The sequence below is a fragment of the Pipra filicauda genome, unplaced genomic scaffold (assembly GCF_003945595.2).
Source record: "Pipra filicauda isolate LSUMZ 115617 unplaced genomic scaffold, ASM394559v2 scaffold37_size4185640_pilon, whole genome shotgun sequence".
Lineage (NCBI taxonomy): Eukaryota > Metazoa > Chordata > Aves > Passeriformes > Pipridae > Pipra > Pipra filicauda.
Window position 1 is genome coordinate 424,292 of NW_024104509.1, and position 25,516 is coordinate 449,807.

The window sequence follows — 25,516 nt, forward strand, 5'->3', positions numbered from 1 at the left end:
TCTGTAGAATTATGTCCTCTCTTAAGTGACAGTTAGCTGTAAAGTTGTGTCTCTGAGCCCAAAAGAAAACAAAGCACTTGCAATGACAAGTAGATGGTGACTGTATGTACTTAAACAAACAATTTTATCATGTCCTTTTTCCCTAGCTGCAGTGATACTGGGAGAAATATGATACTATGGTTTACTTTGTATGGAATAAAATTTTTTTTTTCCAAAACTGTATTTTACTTCCTTTCATTTAAAACCCAGATGAAAGCAGCTTTCTCAATCATTTTTAGTCCGGTTACTTCTGACTTCAATGGATTTCAGTCCATGTACTTCTGACCACACTGTGCAGAACGAAAAGCTTACAGATTTTTCTACCAAAATGCAAAAACAGCATTCACAGTAGTCACACGTGTCCTGAGCAAGAAACAGCCTAGTACCTTCCCTATTAAGGAAACACTACTTCTTACACCCACCAGTTCTACTGGCTTGAAACAACAGAAAATTCAGAGAGGATTATGAAAATTTTTTATTCACAAAAGCATGAAATTTGATTTCTTCTAATTTCAGATTAAGAGGCACTAATGCAGGTTCAGAGCTCTGCAAATACAGCAACTAAATGTTCCTGGCTTCTTCTTCAATTTCTCCTTTGTCTGGCTGTGAAAACCACAGTGGTCATCATTGCTGTTGAGAGAGGAAGGTCATGTGCATCATTGGTGGTCCAAGCATCTTCCATAAACAGCAATTTTCAAAACAGTAGGGACCAGGGGAATAAAAAAATAATAGCAAGAAAGCCAAGAAAGTTCCCACATAAATTGTCTCCTTGATTAATCCTCTCTACCTGTGAAGTTCATACATAAAGAAAATTTTAATGAAACTTGCTGTAAGAACACAAAGAGGAAAGTGAGAATATAAGCACGACATGATTTGAGGATAAGACAATGCAAAGGATCCAAGAAGCAACCAGCATCAAGCCTGGAAAGTAGTTGTCACAATCACTCTGCATCTCTCCCCTCTCATGAATGACTCCTGCAAGAAATAAAAGCCAATACAGTCTGTACAGAATATCAGGTGTGCCCTTTGGTGCACCCAAATTTTTCAGTGCTACATTTTCCCCCATCTAGTACTACTTTTGTTTATAATGACATAAAAAGAAACATTCAAACAAAGCTCCAGGTGCTCTGGCAACTGATTATTACAGCAATATATCTCCATCACTACTGAAAGTCATAAAAGGTAAAAAAACCCAAACAGGAATGAAGCATTTCAAAAACATTTTCAGTCACAGCTAAAATTACCTTGCTTTTGTACTTCTGATGCCCAAGTCGGAACTTCACATACGGATCACTTAGTCCATTTGCATCCATCGCCTTAAGTTCACGACCTTCTATTAAGGTAACACTAACTATTCCTCTCCATAGCTGAGACTTTCTGTGCAGGTCTGAGAGACGTAAGCTCTGGGTCTGAAACTTTAGGGAAACAAAAGCATAAATTTAGTTTACACAACTCCAAAAATTTCCCCTGTTTTTCAGTGTTCAATTTCACATAACCAGGAATTTAAAACAACCACTTTAAGCCATTTTGAAGTTACTGGATAATCCATATGTAAACAATACTGCACAGAATAATTTGGAAAGAAATAAAACAGTGACAATTAAGCAGATAATGTCATATAATGCTTTGAAAGAAGCAAGTAGAACAAATGCTACTTAAGGAAATGTGCATTAAAACAAAAAGGTGTTTTTTCTGCTTCACTTCTCCCTCTGCTGATAAGAATACAAATAAATGTTGCAAAGTCTCTTCTATTAGTAGTATATGACTGAATGAACTTGAATAAACATTAAAATAAACAGAAAAAACCAGTGACAATACAAAACTTTCATTGGAATAATATTAATTCCTGTATCTCAGCCTCTAAAATGACACGGTATTCTCAGAAACATTCATTAAATATCACCACATAAGTTCAAGAGTTTCTAAACAATGTTGCAGAACCTTCGTTCAGAATTGTGCAGAAACTTGCAGACTGCAAACCCTTGGCCACAGATTTTGTGGGTTAAAAGAAAAGTCACACACAAAACAGTTGGCTCATTTCGTTAATGAACTCCACTGGGGGTTGGGTGAGCAAGAGGCTATAAACTCGAGTAATTTAAGATCATCTCCAGTTTGCTCTAACCTACAAGGTATCAGAACTGGGGAATCACCTGTGCACTCCTAAAGAAGGCAAACGTGTCTTGGGTGCATCTGAGAAGCAATGTTGCCAAAGGCTCTCCCTTCTATTCTGAAAGTTTATTTGTTCAAGGTTACTTTATCTATAATCAGAACACTGGATAGCTAAACAATATTTAATCTCACAAATTATTCTTTCTAGGAATCAAAAAAAAGCTAGTCTTTATATATACGCTGGTGTAAATATATCAAATATATGCATTTTCTTCATTTTGCAATGTAGTTTGGGTAACAAAAGCTTTATGAGCTCAGAAATCACACCTGCATGGCTGGCTTCATCATTTGCAGACCTCCAGTACCCCTGGAGGAGGTTTTCAGTGCAAATCTGGCTTGAGTCTTTTAGATGGTAAATACAGCTGGATTGTTACAGCTGTGCAGGTGTCCCTGGTAGAATTTTACCTTATTACCCAGAGACAATGATAAAAAGTAGACTGGAGAACAATCCCTGGATTATAACCTGCACTCACCAGAGAGAAGTATTATACATGAGGACTGAGGCCACTGGGGTTGGAGCAAATCTGATTAACATGCTTTTTGCAGCATTTCAGATATTTTATTGGCATATATTTATGTTTTCTAATGGTTATTCATCACAAATAGCATGGTTACTCCCAAAATATTTCACTATATTTATTAAAGATTTCTCTTCCTGAAGCGAAGGATTTGACTGCAGAGAAACTTCTCACAAACCTACTGTTTCTACGAAGGCAAAGAAGGAATAACCTTTGGAATAACCTTTAACTTAACATGTGACAGCAGTGGGACATCAGAAAGCAGACACTCTACAAAAATTAGTGCACAACTGGGAAAATCACTTGCCAGAGAAGATACTTCATTTACAACTTGGGAACACAACATAAACTAAAACTTTTCCTTGGCACAAATACCCCTTTCATTGGGGGAATACAGTCTATATTGCCAAAGATCTGACTTAAGAAGAAGTGGTAGATTTTTTTAATTCTTGTTCCAGTTTCTTAGAAGGCTTAGAGCTAAAGAAATACTGGAGAGTAAATAATCAACATTGACTCTATCCTGAACATAAGGTGATGAGAGTACAGAAAGAAGAAAAGACCATGCATGTTTAGGAATATATTTATATTGGGATAGATGCAGTGATTGAGACTTACTTTGCACACAATTCTTGGGGGTTTTTTGAGAGCTGAGTGGGTATCCACATGATTTTGAGGATACTATCATGGAAAATAAGCTTGAGTTTGCATTCACAACTCTTTTGACGTAAACCTTAAGCACCACAGCACCGCTGTCTACTTCACTGATCACCAATGAGACACTGAATAATATAGAGAGTATATTTGATCTGAATTCCACAGTTTCAACAACTCTTAAAATAATTTGCTGCATTAGAGCACCTGCCACCTTATAAAGCATGCTGGATTTTTATGACCAGTAGGATGTTTCATAACTAGTAGGGGGTAATTTACATAAAAGGTGGCAAGGCAAGATCTAAATGCCCAAGAGCTGGAGGTAAAATGACAGACAGGTAAGACAGGAGTTTACAAGAGTCAGGCAGGAACCCCGAGAACAACCATTCACATGCTGTTGGAGGAAGCCCTCCTGAGTCAAAGACACATTCTGTGGTCAACAGCGATCAAAGCACCTTGCGCAGCCCAGCAGTGTTCACTGATAGTGAAGCTGCAGAGCCTATGTCTCAACATGCTGGAAGAAAAGCAGCAGCTACCAAAAGAGGTATGGGTTGGTTGTGACTGTTTCTTCTTCAAGGTAGGAAATGTAGACCACAACAGCGCTCTTTTCTTTTTTATCAGTAACACACAGATCCAAGGCACAGCAAAAGGGAGATGTACTGGAAGTCAAGGTACAGCTCGCTGGAGCTAAAGCTATTGAGATTTCCTGGACATGAAAGGCATGGGCTATGTGGCCTTCTCCAGCAAGAATAATTTCCAGCTGGCACTTTTCTTGTTTCCAAGCGAGACTGAAGAGCATCCAACATGCTTTCCTTCCAGTCAAAGTCACATTTATCCTCAGAAATTACATATACTAACATAACCTCTCATTTCATATAATGGTTCTTGTAGGAAGTTAAAATGAAAAAAAAAGAATGTTTAGATTTCAAGTCAAATTTGACAAAAAAGCTAAGAGATGAAAAAAATGAAAAAGCAAGACTGATTTCACCTTTTAGAGTTCTTCCCTTATGAATTCAATGTCACAGTGTGAGACAGGTACATTTCTAGGTACATTTTTAAGTAGCTAAGAAACGTCTGTAAAATCCAGCCCAAAGTGAGTTGACTACAAAGTCAGAAGGGAAACCATGAGAATAAAACAAAGAAATGAGTCTGTATCTTTCTCAGTTTCTCCTATGAAGGATGTTTCTCAAGAGTAATTCTTAGGTAACTTTTTTCCCCCAGCAAGCATGTCATGATTATTGCTGCCTGGATTCACTCTTCTGACACAAACAGAAAAAAAGTCACGAAGAAACCACACAACCTTTCATTTATCTGTAAATAGGTAGGAAGTTACATATTTCATATATAATGCCAAAACATGAAAAGAAGCAAAGTCAAAATCTCAGTCCATAATCAACTGTCATTAATGTGGGATTATTATTCACATTATTCACATTTTTGAGAATTTATACGCAGGATACAGGAATGGCAACTCCTGTCTGACGTGTTCTAAACACACCAAAGAGAGAGGGGTGGTGGGAAGGTTGCAGCCTGCATGCAGTGAGGTTTTCACTCTCCCAAAAAGGAAATTAAAATTTGACTTCTGAAAAGGAATCTTTCACATCAAAGGATGCTTACAGCTACCCGTGAAAGAAAACCCCACATATTTTCATATCCACACACTGCGCTTTAATGCTTCTACTATAAAGAGCATGCAAACCCAGCACCTTCTGATGCGATAAACTTAGCTTTTATTTGTGTTCCACTTATTCTGTCTAAATGTAGAGCAGTGGGTGGGCTAGGGGCATTAACAGCAGAAAATCTTCTGATACAGAACTGTCTGTAGGTTTCATATAGTTAGCCAAATGTCAGAGCTGAAAGATAACCTTATAACATGACTCAATGTTTTGCATGTGTTCATGTATATCTGGGTAACATTAAGGGGTGGGAAAACAACTAGGGTTAGTCAGAATCTGGGCATTTACCTCAGGTTCATCAAGACCACATTCTCAATGAGTTAGTGTTACTTTCATCAAAAGAAGAGATGCATTTAGTAGGTGGTTTTCAAAATCCCCTAAATATTTACATTTATCTTTGGGTATCTAAGTGACCTTTGGAATTTGAGCCCATACTGAGTTGGAGAAACCCCACGCACTGTCCTCTCCCAGCACGATCTCACTTCTTCATTGATCAGCCCTCATCCCCTGCAAAGTACCACCTAACTCACTGGCATGTGCTTGTGCCCATGCAAACAGACTCTGCTTTTACAAAATCTCCTCCTTGGTACACACACCACTAGGACACACTGCTCTTCTGTGTCCTTGAACACAACAGATAAAAATAGAAGTGTGCCTACCACAAACTTACTAAAAAGTTTTAAAAACCAAATCAATAATGCAGCCTTCTGTCCTGCAATGGCATCTCTATCCAAAAAATAACTTTGGCTTGGAAGCTTTAAATAAAATATCAATCAAGAAACTAGCGAAAGAATATAAAAAAGAACAATACTTCTCTCCATCACTGAACAGAGGGTAGGTGTACAAATGCGGTAAAGTGAATCAAAGCCAGTGTCACAAATGACTGCTGCAAATTCAAGTAAACAGAATTCTCCTCCCCCAGTTTCTAGGAGGCTTACATGACTTGGATAAAACATGTAAAATAAAGATTGAGAATATCAATAGATACAGCCGCTAGTTCTATGGACCACACGATGAAAAAACCAAGGGACAGTCACGTGCATTTGCAATGCTTTTCCTATATTAGAAACTATATACGAAGTATGACACCTTGCAGAAGTCATCAACATACAGACACCGAGTTACAAAAATGCCATCAGTGGGATCATGATGATTCCTTCTTAATGTTTGCTCATTGTGACTAAACTGGTTTTGTAAATTGACTGCTACTGATAATGACTGCAATATGAAAAAACATTTCTCTTAATTTTCTATCAACTAAATTTAACATTTTAGGATATTTTAACCGTAAGTGAAGCTTATAAAAATTTTTGGAGTTGTGAAATTTACATTGCCCTGTGCCCTGTGTATTTTCATTATAATTGCCATGTTAAATCTGGTTTATGGTGTTTGCTCTAACAACTGGATACTGCCATTGTAGAGCAATGTTGTCATGACACTACAGTAACAAGAGCTCACACTTTTGCAGCATTTCATATATTTTTGTGGGGGTTTTAAGTGGAATAATTTGGCTTAAGTCCACTTGCCAGAGGCAGCTCAGGTGTAGTATAAAGGAGGCTGTGGCACTCACTCTGACCTGCATTTTCTGGGAAAGAGTGGAAATATTTATAGAGGACAACAGTGTGCAGAAGGAGCTGTCAGAGAGGCTGTGCCAGTACAGTCCTAACCTTCTCCATTGTCCTTCTCCCAGCAATTCCTCTTGGAAACTGTGCCTGCAATATGTGAAAGTCAATGGGTCTCCTGATGATCCTGTTAGTGCCCTGGACAACCAGTGTCACCGAGTCCCAGTGCTGATGTGAATGTGATACACAGAAGGACAGTGGCCACCAATACTTTATGGAAACTCCCTGTACTTTTGTAATTTCTGGAATGAACCCAGAAACCCCCATGCCAAAGTGTTACTATGCTGATTTTGTTGTTAACTAGGTCAGCTGTTATCACTCACATACAATTAATGCAAATGTAAGCCTCACCAAATATTTGCATAATTTTTATAATCACATGTCTAGCAGACAGGCGTACCTATTCTGACTTTTCTACTTCTATTTCAATATATAGTAGTTCTCCTTCAAGCACCATTTACAGCTGATAAACTGACATCTAGAACATCATGGCTTACAAAAAACAAGTATATTTTCTCGGTTTTAAAAGATTCTTCACAAAAACCCAAATGCAGGAATTCTACCATCTATTCTGAAATTCCGGAGAATTTTGGCTGAAAGATTCTGGTTGAAAGACTGAACTGACTGTAAATTACTTGAATTAAGAAATATCATACAACTCTATGCTTATGTTTGTCTCTGCAATATTTATACCATGATTTGCTATTTACAGTGTTATTCTCTACTCAAGAGACATCTAATTTCAGTGGAAAAGCATTTTGTTTCAATTTTAAAACAGCAAAAAATGCTTCATAAGGCTTTTGGTATTAAGAAAATGCAAATCAGGAGCCACAGAAAGTAAATATTTTGAGTCGGGCATAAAAGCATCAGTTATTAAGGCCATAGGTCTTGGTATTTAGTTTGTGCAACTGGAACACACATATTTTCAGAAAAGCTTTCTAAAAGAAATTTTTAAAACAGTCAGCAGTTAGGAGCTGAAAGCCATACATTTTGCAATTCATTCTTGTTTAAAATGTTCATACATTCTATTTTTCAGTTTAAAAGTATATGCAAAAATTTCTAAAGCTGAATTAAAGCAAATATAGTTATCTAAATGCAAATTAAAAATCAATTTTATTCACTTGCTTTAGGCAATAAATGCATGCTTTTATGCCCAATTGTAACTAATCAGAAGTAGCTTCTCAGTTGTGACTAAGGGGCACCCATGTGAACATCAAGAAGTTCAACAAGGCTAAATGGAAAGTCCTGCACCTGGGTCAAGGTAAACCCAAGTACAAATTCAGGTTGGGCAGAGAATAGATTGTGAGCAGTCTTGAGGAGAAGGACTTGGTGGTGTCGGTAGATAAGAAGCCCAACATGACCTAGTGATATGTTGCTGCAGCCCAGAAAGTTAACTGTGTTCTGAGTTGCATCAAGAGAAGTGTGGCCAGCAGGTTGAGGGAGGTGATTCTCCCCCTCTACTCTGCTCTGGTGAGACTCCACCTGGAGTATGAGCTCGGAGGCCGATTTGCAAAAATGCCACTATTGAATGAAAAGTTATGAAATGAATGTAACAGAGGAGAACAGGAATAAATAATTCACTTGAAGAACTGTGAAGAATTCCCAATTATCATGCTGTGCCATTCATTCAGGATTACTGAAGCTCATAGTTTCGTCAATTTGTAATCTGAAGTATGAGAACAAACATATATTTAGCACATCAAGAGTTAACATATCACTGTCATGATGGAAAACAGTTGTACCCTTCACCATTCTCACAGCTCTTCCTTATCTCTTCAGGAGTCTGAACACCTTAGATATTTCATGAAGTTACATGAACTATATGAGAATCAAAATACTATACATCATCACTTCACGAAATATCTTTGCTTCTGAAATTTCAAAAAGGAAACAGAGATAGAGTATTGTCCTGCATCCAGAAGCAAACTGTGAAAAATCCATCCATAACCGAAGAATTATGAACACTGCTCTCTTTTACTATTTAAAGATTAAAAAGTGTGCAAATATTTGTCAAGTGAGCAGCATATACAACATCGTTTGTTAACAACCTTCTATTTAAATTTGTGCATCAATATGCTAGAAAAGTAAATAACTTTACAAAATAAGTCAATCATTACACATAGCTATTTCACTTTTTTTCTCATTTTAACACCTTTACATAGTAACATCTCAAAAAAACCCAGATCTACCACACCACCTCGAGATTTCAAAAAATTTCAATTTTATTTTTGTCAATACAAATAGTAAGAAGGCTTAAAACGTTTAAACAGAATGGTAGCATTAGGTAAGACTGGCCAGAAAGCTACTAAGAAACTATATACATTTTCTTTATCTCTTTGGAGACACATACAGCAAAAAAGAAAGGTAAAAACTGGTTGTATTCCACTATAGTAAAACTCTCAGCATTTCCCCTGTGGAAAAGAGCATACACTGCTCCTTTTTTATCAGTTCCTAAGAGGCGAAAAGCCAGATACTGAATTTGCTTGAAGAGGCATCTAAAGAGCTCTATAAACTGGACACCAAGAATGATTCCTTAAGCATTCTGCTCTTTTAAAGCGTGGCTATGACTGTCACCTATGGATGACTAGCATCACTGTGAAAACAGCACACAAAACCTCTATTGACTAAATAATAAGAAAATGAAAGTTATCCTTTTGCATGAATTCCTTGTTCCCATTAACAAAGGAAACTGTTTATACATGGGAAATAAAGATTTTAGAAAAGGAATCAGGACATGTCGGCCATTACCAGATGACTTCAAGATAGGTTAAAATGCTGTAACTAATTTGACAGGTTTTATAATTACATTAAAAAAACTGTTTCATGATTTTGATTTGATGAAACAAAAAACAAGGTCAACAAAACACATTTTGAAGGACAATGAATCCTGTGCCAGAAGTTTACAGTCCTAGATGTCATGTGAAACATCATAGTTGTTCCAAAAAAAAACTCACAAAAAACCAAAAACAAACAGCCAGAAGACCACATGCTAAAAATAACAGTTACCTTACTTGATCTTTTCCAACTCTTCCTCATTAGCATTGTCTGAAAATAAAATAAAGCATTTTAATTACCTTTCCTCTGCAATACAGAAAAGGAGGCCAACTGTCTCCAACAGGACAATTCACATTTAACCACCACTACAACTGAAACAGCAACAAGTACAATTCAGCAACAGATACACAAGCGTGAAACAAATCCAGGCAAGTAGCAGCCCTTTGCACACCCAGGCACACTTTTCTGGGTGGTCTGAAAATCTCATTTCTGGAGACAATGCATTATGTGAACTTGTAAGAAAGAAAGACAGAAAAACAGAATTAGATAAGCAAATGAAAAAAAATGAATGTACCATTACTGATAGTGATTACAATTCTGACTGATACTTGAATAGTAGTTTTTTTTAATAATAAGGTTCTCCATTTTTTTGGAATGCTACTGTTTAACTCGTAAGTGTAGCCACATAGAAATCCCGCATAAGGGTCCTTTGATAACATGAATTTATTACAAAATCCTTAAAGTTATCACTGTTAGTTCATTTCACAGCAGCAAAAATATGTCTTAGTTTGGTAATTACGCACATGAGGGAGAAAACAAAGTCATACCTTCACTCAAAAAATCCCAAATCTCAGTTGCCCTGTCCCATTACCTAAATAACCTGTAAAACCTTGGCACTACTAAACACCATGCTCTGACATGCTGAGAGGCAAAGTGTCCACAGACAGATTCTAAATCATTAAATAAAGGAGACATACTGGTCAAGTAGATCGGGGACAATTTATCTGTGAACACAACTGCTGCTTAAGCAGCTCTGTGGAAATGTAGAAAAATTACTTTATACAATTTAATAACATCTAGCAGCCTGATATTGACACTGAGCAAGAATAAATCAAAGAACATTAATTCCTTTTGAAACTTTGTCATGAAAAGTAAATATAATGTTTCTTTTTATTAACCATTGCAAAACCACTTTTTTTTTCAGATAATGGAACTAAATTTTGAAATGCAAACATTTTCCTCACTAATAAATTAAATTATATCATGGGGAAAAATTAAAATGAGAAAAAAATATGTAGGATCTATATGTTTGAAATATCCAGAAATTTTTCAAATAGACACAGTTTTTTGGGAGAAGAAAAACAACAAGCTGCTGAGGACGCTTTTTAAGTTGCTATGGACAGTTAAAACCCAAGGGCTTTGCTGTAAGTTAATGATAATTGTAGCACTGTGACTTTGGAAAATATACACAGATACTAAACGCTTTATAAAGCTGGAGAAAACCCCTGAATTCATTTTTACAGAAGAAGCACGTAAGAATTAAGCAGCTTGAGGCCCATAGAAGGCTCTGATGAAAATCTCTGAGTTCCTGGGTCCTGTCCAGCACAACATAGCTTCTCTCTTCTTCGCCATTTCTGAATCCCACACAGCTACAAGTCAGAGCACAAACTCAGCTTCACTAGTCTTCAGACCAGGTTGTGATCAAGGAAGAGAATATGGCCCAACAGCTGAATTGACTGTGTAGGTTTAGATTAGATACTAGGAAAAAATTCTTCACCATGAGGGTGGTGAGGCACTGGAACAGGTTGCCCAGAGAAGTTGTGGCTGCCCCATGCTGGCAAGTTTTCAAGGCCAGGTTGGATGCGGTCCTGAGCAACCTGGTCTAATGGAAGAGGTTGGAACTAGATGATCCTTAAGGTCTCTTCCAAACCAAACAACTCTATGATTCTATGATTCTTTCAACTCAGAGGAGTTCAGTTTGAGTTGTAGCTACAGAAACATATGCCGTATTTGCTGAGTACACTGGTATCAGTACCAGCTAGAGCAAGATAAGCTGAAGCCATAGCAATCACCCTTAGAAGCCAGTAAAATAAATACATAGCATAGGACAGATCAGGATGAATGATCTACGTGGAATTTTTTAATCTGAAAATATTCCATGCCCTGAGTCTATCTCTGTCTTTTTTTTCCTATTGTATTATTATCCCTCTGGCAAATAAAACAAACAAACAAACAAATAAATAGTAATAGTGTATTATAAGATTTAATACAGCAAACAAACTGACAGCATATTAATGTTGTTAATATTTTCATATTAAGTAAAAAACCTAAGCATCATTAAGATAGATCATTTTAGGAAAAAAACAATGCCTTGAACTTTAATCTCATTAAATAACAACATCCAAGTAGCACTTGGCTTCCTTTTTTCTATTTTCTATGCCTCTTAGGCTGCCAGCAGTGAACAGTTGAACTCAATCTCTGCTGGTTCCAAGACAACAGTTCTCATCAAGCTACCAACTTTGTCATTTCCTGCAGCTGGAAATTGCCTGTAAGACCCAGGTAGGAAGCAGCTATTGTAGTGAAGACCTGGGTGACGTGCAGCTCTGAAGAAGTCACAGTCACTGGAAGTTCTCCAGTGGTGAAATCCGTGCACTGAATGTTGATGGAGAAAGAGACAGAAAAACTCACATGCACTGTGGCACCCACAACTACAACACCAAACAGAATTTGCAAGAAGCCTGTACACATGCATGTAGCTACAAACAGCACACCGGCATGCGTTGCACTACATGTATCCAAAGGGAATACTAATAGAACACTATCAGATTAAAGAAACAAAACAAGCTTCTTTGGAGCAGGTCCAAGAAAAAAACTGAGTAACTGCTGGTTCTGACTTCTTTTAAACTGGTCATCAAAAGCAGAAATTCAAAAGGTCATCAAAAGGAAAAACAGAGAAAGTACACCATAAACACACTCTTTTTTATAAATTAAATTAATGAATTTTTAGAGCTCACATATTTTAACATTTTTATATATACATACTTTTCCCATATTTATTTATTTTACATCTTTTTAGTTTACAGTAGTTACCTAAGTTATCTGTCCTCTCAAGGCAATAAAATTAAAATGCTGCATTAATGTACTGTTAAAGCACAGAGCAAATGCAAATGAATTATTGTAACTAGTGTTATGGCAACTTAATTGTGTTAGGCTGGAAATGGACACAAATATTAAAAACTTTCTAATTTTTATTGTCCTATAAGAACAATTCATTAATCAAATTTATTCACAATTTATGATTGTTCAAAAATCAGAACTAATCAGATTGCCTTCATTTGTCAAAAATCAAAAGAATAGGACTTCTAATAACTTCAGAAATGCTATGTTTCTATTTATGTACATAGTTCAAATAAGAAGTTACAAGATTATTACTTCAAATGTTCACATTTTTATGTCTTTAGAACAAGCACCAGGCAGAAAAAGGCAAGGATATTCAGAGACAAGATTTGCTAGAAATTTTGATTTGTTCACCTGCCCATACTCTTACATTAATATTTAATAACTGCAGGCTACTTCTGCATTTTCTTCACGTAAAATGTACCACAAAATCTAATATTGTGTTCTTACTTATGAAACTAGTATATTGAATTTCCTTTAATTGAAATTATGTCCAATATTCTCCTACTGGAAAAACACAATCATAAACTACTTAAGCACTGTTTTTCACAGTCCATCAGATTCCAAAATAAATACTCCCCTTTCGTAGTCAGTGTAATACAATTTTACATACAGTTATACGAACATATGTATATGTTAACATTCTTAATTGATATCTGAATCCAAAAATGTAATGTTTTGATCTGAGGAAATGGGACCTTCCAGCTATAATTCCCAAGATCACCTAATCAGTCAGTACGCAGAAAACCTGCATTTCATCAGAATTTTTTTCCAGAAAGATAAGGAAGAAAATGTTCCTCTGTGGATCAAATCTCTCTCTCATCTCTTTTCACATCTCAAGGCTTCACCCAAAACAAAATAATCTACTACTCTGTCAAACTGACTGCTTATTTTTAAAATCATTTGCAATAATACCTCTCTCACAGACAGGTGGCAATATACAAGGCCCCCCATTTTGTCTCATTTAAGTTCAAACTTCCACTTGGAGTACCTTATCCTCCATCAGCATCAATATTTCTTATGCAGTGTAAGAAGATGTATCTTCCTGTAACATACAGCTACATTATTCTGAAATGTCAATATAGCACTTTGCTACAGGACCTGTCCTCCAGCCACAAAAACACACCCTCAAAAAACTTTTCCTTTACCTGCACATCAATGCATGACCTCCAAAACAGCCTCACTGCAGTTCAGGCAGTGAAAGGATCTCTTTGGAAAGTATCATCCACATCAAGTTACCAAAGGACACACCACAAACGTCATCTTGTTCAAGAGGTCTGAATTTGAAATACAGCTACAGACCTGCCCAAAATACAGGATATGTGGCTTCTATGGCTACATGGGAAAGCTAATACTTCTTCTGTTGAAGCTATTCCTTTTTTTTTTTTTATTTCCCAATGGTCTTAATAACACTCTCATTTAAAATATATGGAATTATAGTACCTTCAATATAAGTACTTGCAGTTAATTTCTGAAATCTTCAGCTCTATGATTTAACCACTCTACACCATTTATGTGTGACAACATGTATATGGTGTAAAAAACCAAAAAATATTATCTTAATTACTTAATGACTTGCAACTCTTAGTTGCAAGGAATTCACAAGTTATCACCAGAGCAAAACAAAACCTATTCAGAAGAAACTGTATTTTTGAAATGTAAGCTATATAGGGATATCAAACAAACAGGCTTTAAGTAAATTTGAAATTACTTAGAAAAAAATGTACATAATGTGAAGAGACAGCATGTCTTCTGTGCAGCAGTCATTAAAGCATATTTAAAGGTGTTCACAGGTTTTTATCTATACATTTCAACCACACTTGAATTATTACTTAAATAGAGATATCCAAGTAGAGGGGGAGCAGCATCATTCAAACAGCATGAGAATGTAGGAAATGCTTTAATTGCTACTTTATATGGTGCACATTTCGAGAGTGGACAAGAATTAGCCTTGATCTTTTAGCAATATTTGAAAATTTATTGATCTCAATCATACTAATTTCAATAAAAATTATCCTCATTATTACAAAACCTTTCAAAAATAACCAAAGACAACAGTTTAATTGGAGTGATACACTTTGCAATGTATCTACTCCTTAGAGTAAAAAAAAATCTAACAAATAACTGTTACATACGGTTACTGAGTAAAAGATAATTGAGTCTTTAGTTATGAAACCCTTAACACATTCATATACAGTAATTCAATATTAATCTTGTAAGTTATCTTGCTCGCACTGTGATACAAATTCTCTGAATTTACTGTAACTTTGCCACAACTGCTCTGAGATCTGTATCTTGGAAAAACTGGTTCTAACAATAAGTATTAAGATTCAGATTAGGAACCAGATTCTTAATTGGAATCTTGGACATTTTCAGAATGAAGTCCCATTTAACAGTTTGAATGGGAAGAAAATTTTTTCACTTGAGCTAAACTAAAAAAAGTGAACAATGAAATGCGTGATAGCACAAACCCAGTTCTTCCTCCTATTACAATCAATCAGCTGGATATGAAAAAAGTTGCTACCCAGCAAGTCTGTGGTGCTCCCAATACTTTTGACATTCAGTTGCTAAATCACCAACACCCCTATGAAACCCACTTCTGAGGCAGGGCAACCTTGGGGGAGGATTAAAGCAAAATGATGCTAAATAACCAATATAACAACAAATTTAATTAAAATGTGCTTTAAAACCAAAACTGGAGAAAAAAGGTAATGGATTGGAAAAGGAGTGCATAGCTCTTCTGGAGTGTATGATCATCTTAGGGGAGGAAAATCGGAAAGACAAAAATAGAGAAAAAGAGATAGGAGAAAAGAGAGAAAGATATCACCACCTGTGGCTCCAGCCACGCATGGGTGATCATGGTCTGTGGTCACGATACATAGTCCTGGTCCATTAGAGGTGGGGGCCCGCAAACAGGTCAAAAATCGGGAGTTTATCCAGTAATGCCCCAATCTCTCCTCCTGGATGAGTTCTGGGCATGTGCAGTCTTCTTTCCGGAAGATTCTGGAAGTCTGGTGGCGGTGGGGGTCGGGGTGGGGTTCATGGTGTGTGTCTATGTGCCCGAGTGCCTGGGTAAAGTTTCTGAACAAAGTTTCTGAGTGGCTGCACAGTGGTGGCTGCTGGTATGGCAAAGAGACTGGCATTAAAAAAAAACCCGCTACCCTGCCTCTACAGGATCTATTGCTTAACAGCGATTTCTTCTTTAATTTGAAAACAGCTTGCTTAAGGCAAAATTTAGCTGCAAGGTCCACGTGGTTCACTGCAGCCTCTCTGAAGCCAGAGGAATCCATATTATTTTACAACCTCTGAGATATCATCTCTTCTATTTCTGCCACAGTTATACTACCCAAGTCAAAAGTCAACACACAAAAAGCTAGTAAAATATATCCAACTAGAGACAGAGTTTGTCACAACTAGGACAACCTAGAAAACTGGAAAATAGTTTCACTTACAACTAAGCAGCTCAGAAAACTAAGACTGATGAAGGAACTACAACAAACCTAGAAAATCACACAATTTCATAATTGAAATGTAAACAGGAAATTGAAAAACATCAAATAATACTTTAACATTAGATGTCAAAAAGCAGAAACACTACCTTTTTTCAGCTTTATTTTCAGCATGGAATAGGAATCAAATATTCTTACCCAGAGACACCAGCACTAGGTCAAAAATTCTTAACCAGTGGTTTACTGATGTTTCTCCATATTAATCAGCACCATTCACCTGTAACTGACTTTATCTGAAATTTATGATCCATATGGATTCCTCATTACTATCTCAGGAAGGATCCAACTCAGATGAAGCACGCTATACTGTACCAGAAACACCGTTCAGTGTTATTTTAAGAATTAGAAAAATCAAATTAATCTCAGAATTTGAGGTTTACTCTTGTGCTCTAAGTCATCCAACCACAGAACAATCACAGGAGCGATCACACTTATTAAAATATTAAAATTACCGGTTCTCGCTGTTCTCCTGGAGCCAACAGAACCGACAAGAATATACTTCCCAGATCATGGTCAGGGTAATGAGGATCCTTCAGACTCAAGGTAACATCTGTCTGCCTAGGAGACGAAAAAGTACACATTTATTTTGATTTCCATTATTTTGATATATTACAGATATATTTCACAGATAATGAAATTTCTGAATTATGAGAATTAAAGGCATCTCCATTTATAAGAAATTACTTAAAAACAGTGTCACAAATTTGCCCTATTTCTACTTTAAAGTATTTCTGTCTAAATGCTCATCAAAAAATACTAAATGCTTTTACTTGTTAAGTACTTACATGTACTGAAGAAATTAAATCAGAACTTTAACATTAATGGATTAAAAACCAGAAAAAAGAAAGTCAAACAGCAGGTGGTTATGCTGTGAATGAAGACAGCATAAAACCGAGATTAAAGTGTTTATAAAACTAACTGCTCCATAGACACTATAAAAATGTTGTTCGTAATCAGCTAATACATAAGCATTCAGAATAAAGTACTTTGTGGTTTTCCTTGGTTAGCTTAGTAGGTTTATACAGAAACCCTGATATTAGCTCAGTTATTTAGAGCATGGTGCTAACAACACCGAGGTTGTGTGTTCCACCTCCATATGGGCCATTCACTTAACAGTTGGACTCAGTGATCCTTGTGGGTCCCTTCCAAACCAGAATATTCTCTGGTGTAATTATTTTCTAGCATAAAGTTCTATTTGCAATTCCACAAACATGATATTACCAGACAGACATATAGAAATATTCTGTAGGCTTGTTTGTGCCTTACCTGTTTAATTCCAACGACGTGAGATCCAAAAATGCTGAACCAATGAAATCATCTTGAAGTCCGAAGTCATAGTCAAATACCTAAGATGCACAGGAGCATTTTTTAGTACTAGAAATCTTCTTTTGAGTTTTTCTGACTTTATGAATGGTTCTTGAAACTCCTTTTCCAGAGTTACAGCTTCATGTTTCTCACCTGTTAAACCAGGACTACCTGAAAGCAACCTGAAACTTTCTGGCCAGAAATCAAGCTTGAAACTGCTTGTTTAAAAGTCAGACTGCATCATGTAGAGACACATAGTGGTGTATACTACTATTAGACTACATATGTGAACAACATCAATTTTATTAAAAAAAAAGCATTCTGATAAACATTGGCACTGAAAGAACGAAGATCAAAAGAATACCTAAAGTTAAGCAGAACCATTGATTTGCTATACATTGATTCCTTTATCAATTCTGCAAAATGGAAGGAGGAGGGCAGGATATGGTTATGAAAAGTGGGTTATTACAGCACTTGCATCAGTATTAGGAATAATATAATTGTACATTTTGAAGGTTGTATAATTTTCTAAGGTTAGAAATATTACAATCTAAGATTAAAACTTAACGGATACGTGTAAGGAAACAATGACATTTAATAATCTACTACGAGAACCCTGCCTGCTAATTTCCTACCTAAAGAGAGAGCACCTGGACAAATTTACTGATATCCAGACAGGAATCTGTGGCCAATACATTGAATAGTACAAGCTGAGATGGGTTACACCTTTCTAAGTCAGAAGAAAGGACAACAAATAAGCTGGGGGCAGATTTGCAGGGAAATAAACAAGGCAACAAAAAAAACTGTGACACAAAAAAATAAGGGAAAGTGTCAATTATCAAAATCTGCTTTCAAGGTAAATTAAATTTTTTTTGGTAAGCATTGTCATGAGGATTTCTGAGGACCAGAATATACTTTCAGCTAAGTAAAAGTGCGACTTGTGAACATCTTGTAAGGAGAACCTTTAACTGAGCTATGACAGGACTAGGTTCAACTTCTTCAATTTTAATGCAAATATTTCAACTATTGTATTACACTAACTCTCTTCCAGGAGGCAAAGAGGTTCATCTTCCACAAATACCGTAATATGGACAGCGTTAAGATAGCAGTAACAGAAATCCTATGGCCCAAAGGCTACAACACTGTTGCAGGACTCAAAGGGTTTGAATGCAAGTATGTGAGCACAAGCCCCTCACATGCCATCACCATGAAAGACAGTTTACTTTCACTGTCCTTCTGCTAAGATCACACTAAAGAAATACAAAACAATGATGACCTCAAATAAACAAAAATATTTGTGGTATTTATCACTTTTTAAAATGTTGATATCATCATTCCACAGACATAATTTAAATAACAGTCTTTAGTAATGCACTATTGTACAATAAACTTTTCAGCATACAAAAATCACAAAATTAAACTCTTTCAATAACTCTTCTGTTGTAATTTGTCCGACATATGTAAGATAGTGTCCTACCTTTATATACAATGGTTCTCTTGGGTTATCTATAAGAATGCAAGCTTTTTCTTCCCACACAGGATTGAGGTTCTTGTGTACTGTTTTACTTCTAAATACTTCTTTTCCTCCAAGTTTGAACTTGACATATGGATCACTGGTTCCTGTTAAAGACACATATAGTATTAATTATATCTTTGTAATACAGTAAGGGAATGGAAACTAAATTACTTCACACAGAACTAAAAGTAATTTCTATAGACAATCAAACCGAAAACAGCATCAGATGAAAGAATTTTTTACTGTCACAATCTGTTATTTTCCAGGGTGTCATTACTCAGGTAATTGACTCTGTTAATATCAAGTGCTTGCATCACTTTCTATTGTTTGCAATCCATTCCCAAAGTCACACATGAAATACTGGCTACTGCAGTGTTGGTTTTACTTAACTAAACTATGTCTTTCTTAAGGTTAGGATATTATCTTAATGCAACCACAAAAATTAGATTATATAGTTAAAATTACTCCTGTAAAACATTAATCTAATTATCTTGCGCCTTTCAAAAGGCACTTAGTCCACAGACACCACTAGTGTAACTTTTCATTGACTTTACTGTCTCCAGGCTTTCCTCTTCCATAAAGATTCACTTCCTACAAAACTCACAATGAGAAAATCAACTCTAAAGTCAGTCCATAAAGTTCACAACATGCTTCTTGCAGCAATCACCTACTCACCAGAGAGCACAGGCCTAAGCCCCCTGATACAACCAAGTAACAATTAACTGTGACCAGAAAGACAACTCTGAAGGGTACTGAAAGAAAAATGTTAAATATGGCATGCACAGAGAATACATGGAACTTGGACGTGGTGTCACAGGGAACAACTGGTGAAAGGAGGACTCTTGGGTGGGCATCGAGAATAGCAGTAATCCAAGAACACATCTGAGACTAACCGATCAAAGACTATTTTAAAATAAACAATAACTCTAGCATGAATAACAGTTGCATCTTCATGAACAGCAGTAAAATTACAAGACAAGACTTTTTTTTTTACTATTAAGGCTTTTCACAAGCCTGACATATTTTAGAAGTTTGCATTTCCATCTACTGGGAAATACAGTCATTCACTTTTCTTAAAATTGCAACACATTCTTCTAAACATAAATTAGGAGGGTATGACTCGAGCTCTTTACATTATTTCATCCAGCCAGAAGATGTCAGTATTCTTTACCTAAAGTTTTATCTCCTTTTCAGAAAGCTATAGAAGTGGAAACCAGGGTCTCAAATACAGGGTAACAGTCATTTCCATCCATAATTACTGGGGCACAATTCAGTGGCATAAAAACGTTTTGTCTACCACAACTCACTTGTTCCTTGGTTATTCAAGTAGTGGTGGTGATTTTGAAGGCAAAGATCAGGTATGTTAATTAATTCTGTGTAACGTGAAGAATATTTTGAATATAGACACCATGGGGTGGTGCACCCATCCCGCTGCTCCTCGGGGACCACTCTACGACCTCAGGAATCCTGTTAGGCCTTGGTCTTTGTGTAAAGAGTTTGGCAGTGAAGCATCCCTTGATTGTACCAGGAATTCTTGCATGACTAAGGTGGGAGAGGGCAAAATCAGTCATCCCCTGACAGCCTGCAGCATCTAAAAAGGTAGAAAAGGATATTAGCCTGTGAGTTGGAAGAGTTGAATGAGAGGCCTTTAAACTAGGTTTGAAGGGGGAAGGGGATAAGACTGGGCTCACTAGACATGAGCCTGGAGGCAGTCTGCCAGCATTGGGGATGAAATCAATAGCCCAGCTGAAGTGCGTCTATACCAATGCACACAATAAGGGTAACAAACAGAAGGTGCTGGAAGCCACTGTGCAGCAGGAAAGCTATGCCATAGTGACCATCACAGAAACATGGTGAAATGACTGCATAACTGGAGTGCAGTGGATGGTCAGGAGCTCTTCAGAAGGGTCAGGTGAGGAAGGAGAGGCAGTGAGGGGGCTCTCTACATTAAAGGAGTGTTTTGACCGTACAGAGCTCAAGGATAGTGATGATAAGGTTGAGTGCCTATGGGTAAGAACCAAGGGGAAGGCTAACAAGGCATTCTGGTGGGATTGTTACAGATCACCCAATCAGGTTGAAGAGGTAGATAACATATTCTAAGTGGCTGACTGACATTTCATGATCACCAGACCTTGTTCTTGTGGGAGACTTTAACTTGACAGTTGTCTGCTGAAAACACAGCAGAGAGGAAGCAGTCTAGGAAATTCCTGGAGCGTGTGGAAGATAACTTCCTGTTGCAGCTGGTAAGTGAGGCTACCAGGGTAGTACCCCAGTAGACCTGCTGTTTATGAAGAGAGAAGGGCTGTGGCAGATGTGGTGGTCAGAAGCCATCTTGGGCATAATGATCACGAAATTATATTTTTTACATACTTTAAGAAGGAAATCTTAAAGATGAAGGAGTAGGATGTCCCTACATGCTGGAAGATGATAAACTGTTAGCTGAACAGTATTCAACAGTGAACACAGGGGAGCTTGAGACTGCTCTGCTATAACTTGTGCTAGTGAGATGGAAAGGACAATGAGAAAGCCTCCATATTCCTCTACAGTATTTCTGCCCTTCATTCCATGTAACAAAGTCAAACTACTGTTGGAATGATAAAGTTTTTCTGATATTTGGTTTTAATATACAGTTTTAATTAAACTTTTAATTAGCTGTTTTAATTAATCCTAAGTTGTATTAGGCCTCATATCATTTTTAGCCAGCATATAGCAAAAATTGTTATAAGCTACTTTTGTGAGAACATAGTTTGGGAAAAGTACTAAAACTGTAAGTTTTGTTAAACTAACTTGGATGTGCTTCAATGAATAAAGCTCGAAAGAGAAAGATGTATTGTTGGACATGTGGAATGAACCACCAAGGACATTCTGCAGAAACCAGCAGAAAAAGAAAAGAATTAACAAAAAATTCAGTATATGTGCTGGAAGGTTCCTACTGGAGGAAAAAAAAATACTAAACAGACTAAAGATGCGGACTTAATTAGCATAGAAAGCAAGAAATTAATAACCAATAGAGGGTAGAATAGTAACTAATGAAAGACAATTATGTAATTAAGAACCACTGAATAATAATTTGTTTCTCAAAAATATATAAATAGGTGAAAAAGTAATGTATTGGTGTCCGTATAGAGGCAGGATTTTTGCTGGCCACACACACACCCGATACTGCAAATAAAATAATGTCTTGCTTTCTAATACTAAAAAGACAGTGCTTGAGGGTTCTATTATTCCCCTACAATTTTGGAGGTATTTGGCAACAATTTCTAGTGACTTCACTGAGACAATGCTTTTCATTTGGAAAAATGGGGAGACCTCAGAGGAAAGAGAGGAAGGGAGAAAAAATGCATGCTCAAGGAATCCAGCAGGGGACAGCAGATGATCATTTTCGATCCACTAACTTGGCAGAATGTTAAAAATTAAGTTTAAAGGAAGTTACTAATCAGTTACTAGAGATCACATATATGTGGAATGAAAGACACTATTCCAAAGGCAATTATGCTATTAAAATTATATTAGATAAAGCACAAAGGGGAGGCATCTCCAGCTGACGCCTAGACACTGAGGAATGAACCGCTGATTTTAAACAGGGCAGTTTATTTTCTTCTCAATACATGCAAAAGGGCTCTGAGCCAAAATATTTTAAATGCCACCATGCAACGGGGAAAACAAAACTTTGCCATTTTTTCCAACCTTTAAAAATTCCAGATAGGTAAACAGTGGTTAACACATCAATTTCTATATATTGGGCCTGAATGCCCAATGGTTTTGTTAGGAAGAGATAATATTTGAAAATGACAAACACAAGTACCTAATTTTTTATAATGAAATGGTGTTGGTCCAGGATTTTATGTTGTTACAACAACCAAACACAACAAAGGAAATCCCAGAAGAGGTGGAAAAAGCTGTTACTCCATTGGTGTGGGCCTCTGGAATTCCGGGGAGATCAAAAGCAGCAAGAGTCAGTCAGAATACAACTGAAACCAGACATCAGATTGGTAGGGCAGAAACAATATCCTTTGGAATTAGAAGCTAGACAAGAGTCAGAGGAATTAATTACTAAATGTGTGCAAACATGGATACTAAGAGTATGTGAGTCAAAATATAATACTCCCATCTTACTACTAAAAAGCCACATACTAATGAATACAGACTAGTACAAGAGCTATTAATAATACAAGTGCAATACACCTACCTAGTGGTAGCAAATCCTTATACACTTCTAACCACCATTAAGGTATCTGATGAGTGGTGCACTGGTTTGGATCTTAAGGATGCTTTCCTCCACACACCCTTTGCAACTGTAAGTCAATCTCTGTTTGCTTTGAATGGGAAAGTCACTAGACAGGATGTAAAACCCAATCAACATGGACTGTCCTCCCACAAGAGTTCAAAAATAACCCCACTTTGTTTGGGAATCAACTGGTAAAATAATTGGAAATATGGAAAAAGGAAAATGAAAAAATCACATTGGCTGCAGTATGTAGATGATATACTGATAGCCACAGAAGTCCAAACCAGATGTACTGAAATGATTGTAAGTTTACTAAACTTTTTGGGACAAGCTGGTTACAGGTATCCAAGAAGAAGGCCCAAATTGCCAGACATATCTGGGATTCACCATTTCTAAGAGACTGCAAAGCCTCAGAATTTAAACAACAGAGATGATTTGCCAAACTCCAGAGCCAAGGTCTGTATGTGAATTAAGAATATTTTTAGGAATAGTTGATTGGTATCAGCCACAGATTCCTAGTTATGGACTTCTGGTAAGAGTTTAAATGAGGCCCCAGGAAACCCTAAAGAGATACTACAGTGGACTCCAGAATGCCAGATGGCTTGCAAAGACTTACAAAGTGCTCTAATGTCAGCCGCTGCATTAGGATTACCTGACTTGGCCAAACCTTTTGAACTGTTTGTGCATGAACGCTTATACGTTGCATTAGGAGTGCTAGCTCAGAGACTGGGGGCATGAAAAACGGCTGTGGGATATTTTTCCAAGCAATTGGGCATTGTAAGTGAGGGATAGCCCACCTGTCTTCCAGCTGGAGCAGCAACTATACTTTTCATACAAGAAGTCTGGAAATTGACCATGGGCCAGAAAATAACTATTTATTTTCCACACATGGTTTTCTCTGTCCTAGAACAAAAGGAGGGGTCACTGACTGTCCCCAAATCAAATGCATAAGTATCAAGTTCTCCTGCTGAGACAGGCTGATGTGAAACTGAAAACAATTACTGCCTTGAACACAGCTATGTTTCTTGAATCTGTACCAGAATGCCAAGAGGCCTTAAAACGTGACTGTCTCTTAACCATTGAGAAAGTTGACTTCAGCAGGGAAGACTTAAGGGACACTCCAACAGAAGATCCAAACTGGGGACTATTCACAGATGGAAGCAGTTTTGTGTGCAAAGGAGAGCAGAAATCTAGGTATGCAGTAGTAACCCAAACGGAAGTAATCGAAGCTAACCCGTTACCTGTTAACACCTCTGTACAAAAAGCTGAGCTCATCACTCTGCAGCAAGCCCTAGAATTGTCTGAAGGTAAGAACAACATATGGACTGATTCTAAATATATATTTGGAACAGTACACACCCATGGAACTATCTCAAAAGAGGGCTCCTTTCAGCACAAGGATCTCCTATCGAGTATGGAGACGTCATTAAACAATCACTGGAAAGTGTTCAGTTACCAATCAAAGTGGATATTATGCACTGTAAAGGTCATCACTTTGGAAACATACCAACTAAGGTTGGAAATTGACAAGCAGATAAAATTGCTACAAAGGTGGCACAGAAAAGCATCCTAGTAGTTACTCCATTAAAATGGGTGAACCTTTCAGATGTAACCCCAGAGTACCAGGCCCAGAACAAAAAGCTAGCTAAAACTTTAAAAGCCCATCTAAATTATGAAGGATGGTGGGTAACTGCAAATAGAAAATCATAGTATCTCAAGCAGTGATGAGACAAATAGCAGAAGATAAACAAATAGAAACACACTGGGAAACAGAAGCTATTATAAATAGCTTGGATCATCAAGTACTTTGTGTAAAAATGACAAGAGTTTTCCAAAGCAAAATATTCAATCGCAAAAGGAGGGGCAAGGAAAACCTCCATTCTTTGTTGGACATGGGGGGAAATATAGTCACCAAAGATGAGGAAAAGGTTGAGGTACTTAACACTTTCTTTGCCTCAGTTTTCAACAGAAAGACAGGTTGTACTGAAGACAACTGGCTTCTGGAACTGGTAGACAGAGACAGGAAGCTGAATAGCCCCCCTGTAATCCAGGAGGAAACAGTTTGCGACCTGCTGAGCCGCTTGGATCCTCACAAGTCTATGAGACCAGATGGGATTCATCCTAGGGTGATGAGGGAGCTGGTGGAACAGCTCACCAAGCCACTCTCCATCATCTACCAACAGTCCTGGCTCACTGGGGAGGTTCCAGATGGTTGGAAGCTGGCGAATGTCACGCCAATCCACAAAAAGGGCTGCAAGGAGGACCCAGGAAACTACAGGCCTGTCAGCCTGACCTCAGTGCCTGGCAAGGTTATGGAGCAGATCATCCTAA

The 25,516-nt window shown here is 37.1% G+C and overlaps 1 protein-coding gene across 10 annotated transcripts in view; it reads right to left on the minus strand.

Annotated features, from left to right (window-relative positions):
* The window catches only part of MCTP1 (multiple C2 and transmembrane domain containing 1), a 179,974-nt gene that overhangs the window by 129,391 nt on the left and 25,067 nt on the right, over positions 1 to 25,516 (minus strand). For 9 of the 10 annotated variants that reach the window (XM_039384826.1, XM_027728986.2, XM_027728985.2 and 6 more), the window contains 5 exons: positions 18,919 to 19,061; positions 17,403 to 17,482; positions 16,589 to 16,694; positions 9,682 to 9,720; positions 1,284 to 1,454 (listed from right to left, as the gene is read on the minus strand). In XM_039384826.1, the coding sequence (XP_039240760.1) occupies positions 1,284 to 1,454; positions 9,682 to 9,720; positions 16,589 to 16,694; positions 17,403 to 17,482; positions 18,919 to 19,061 (539 nt within the window). The remainder of the gene's footprint in view (positions 1 to 1,283; positions 1,455 to 9,681; positions 9,721 to 16,588; positions 16,695 to 17,402; positions 17,483 to 18,918; positions 19,062 to 25,516) is intronic. The other variant, XM_039384827.1, reaches the window with a different exon arrangement.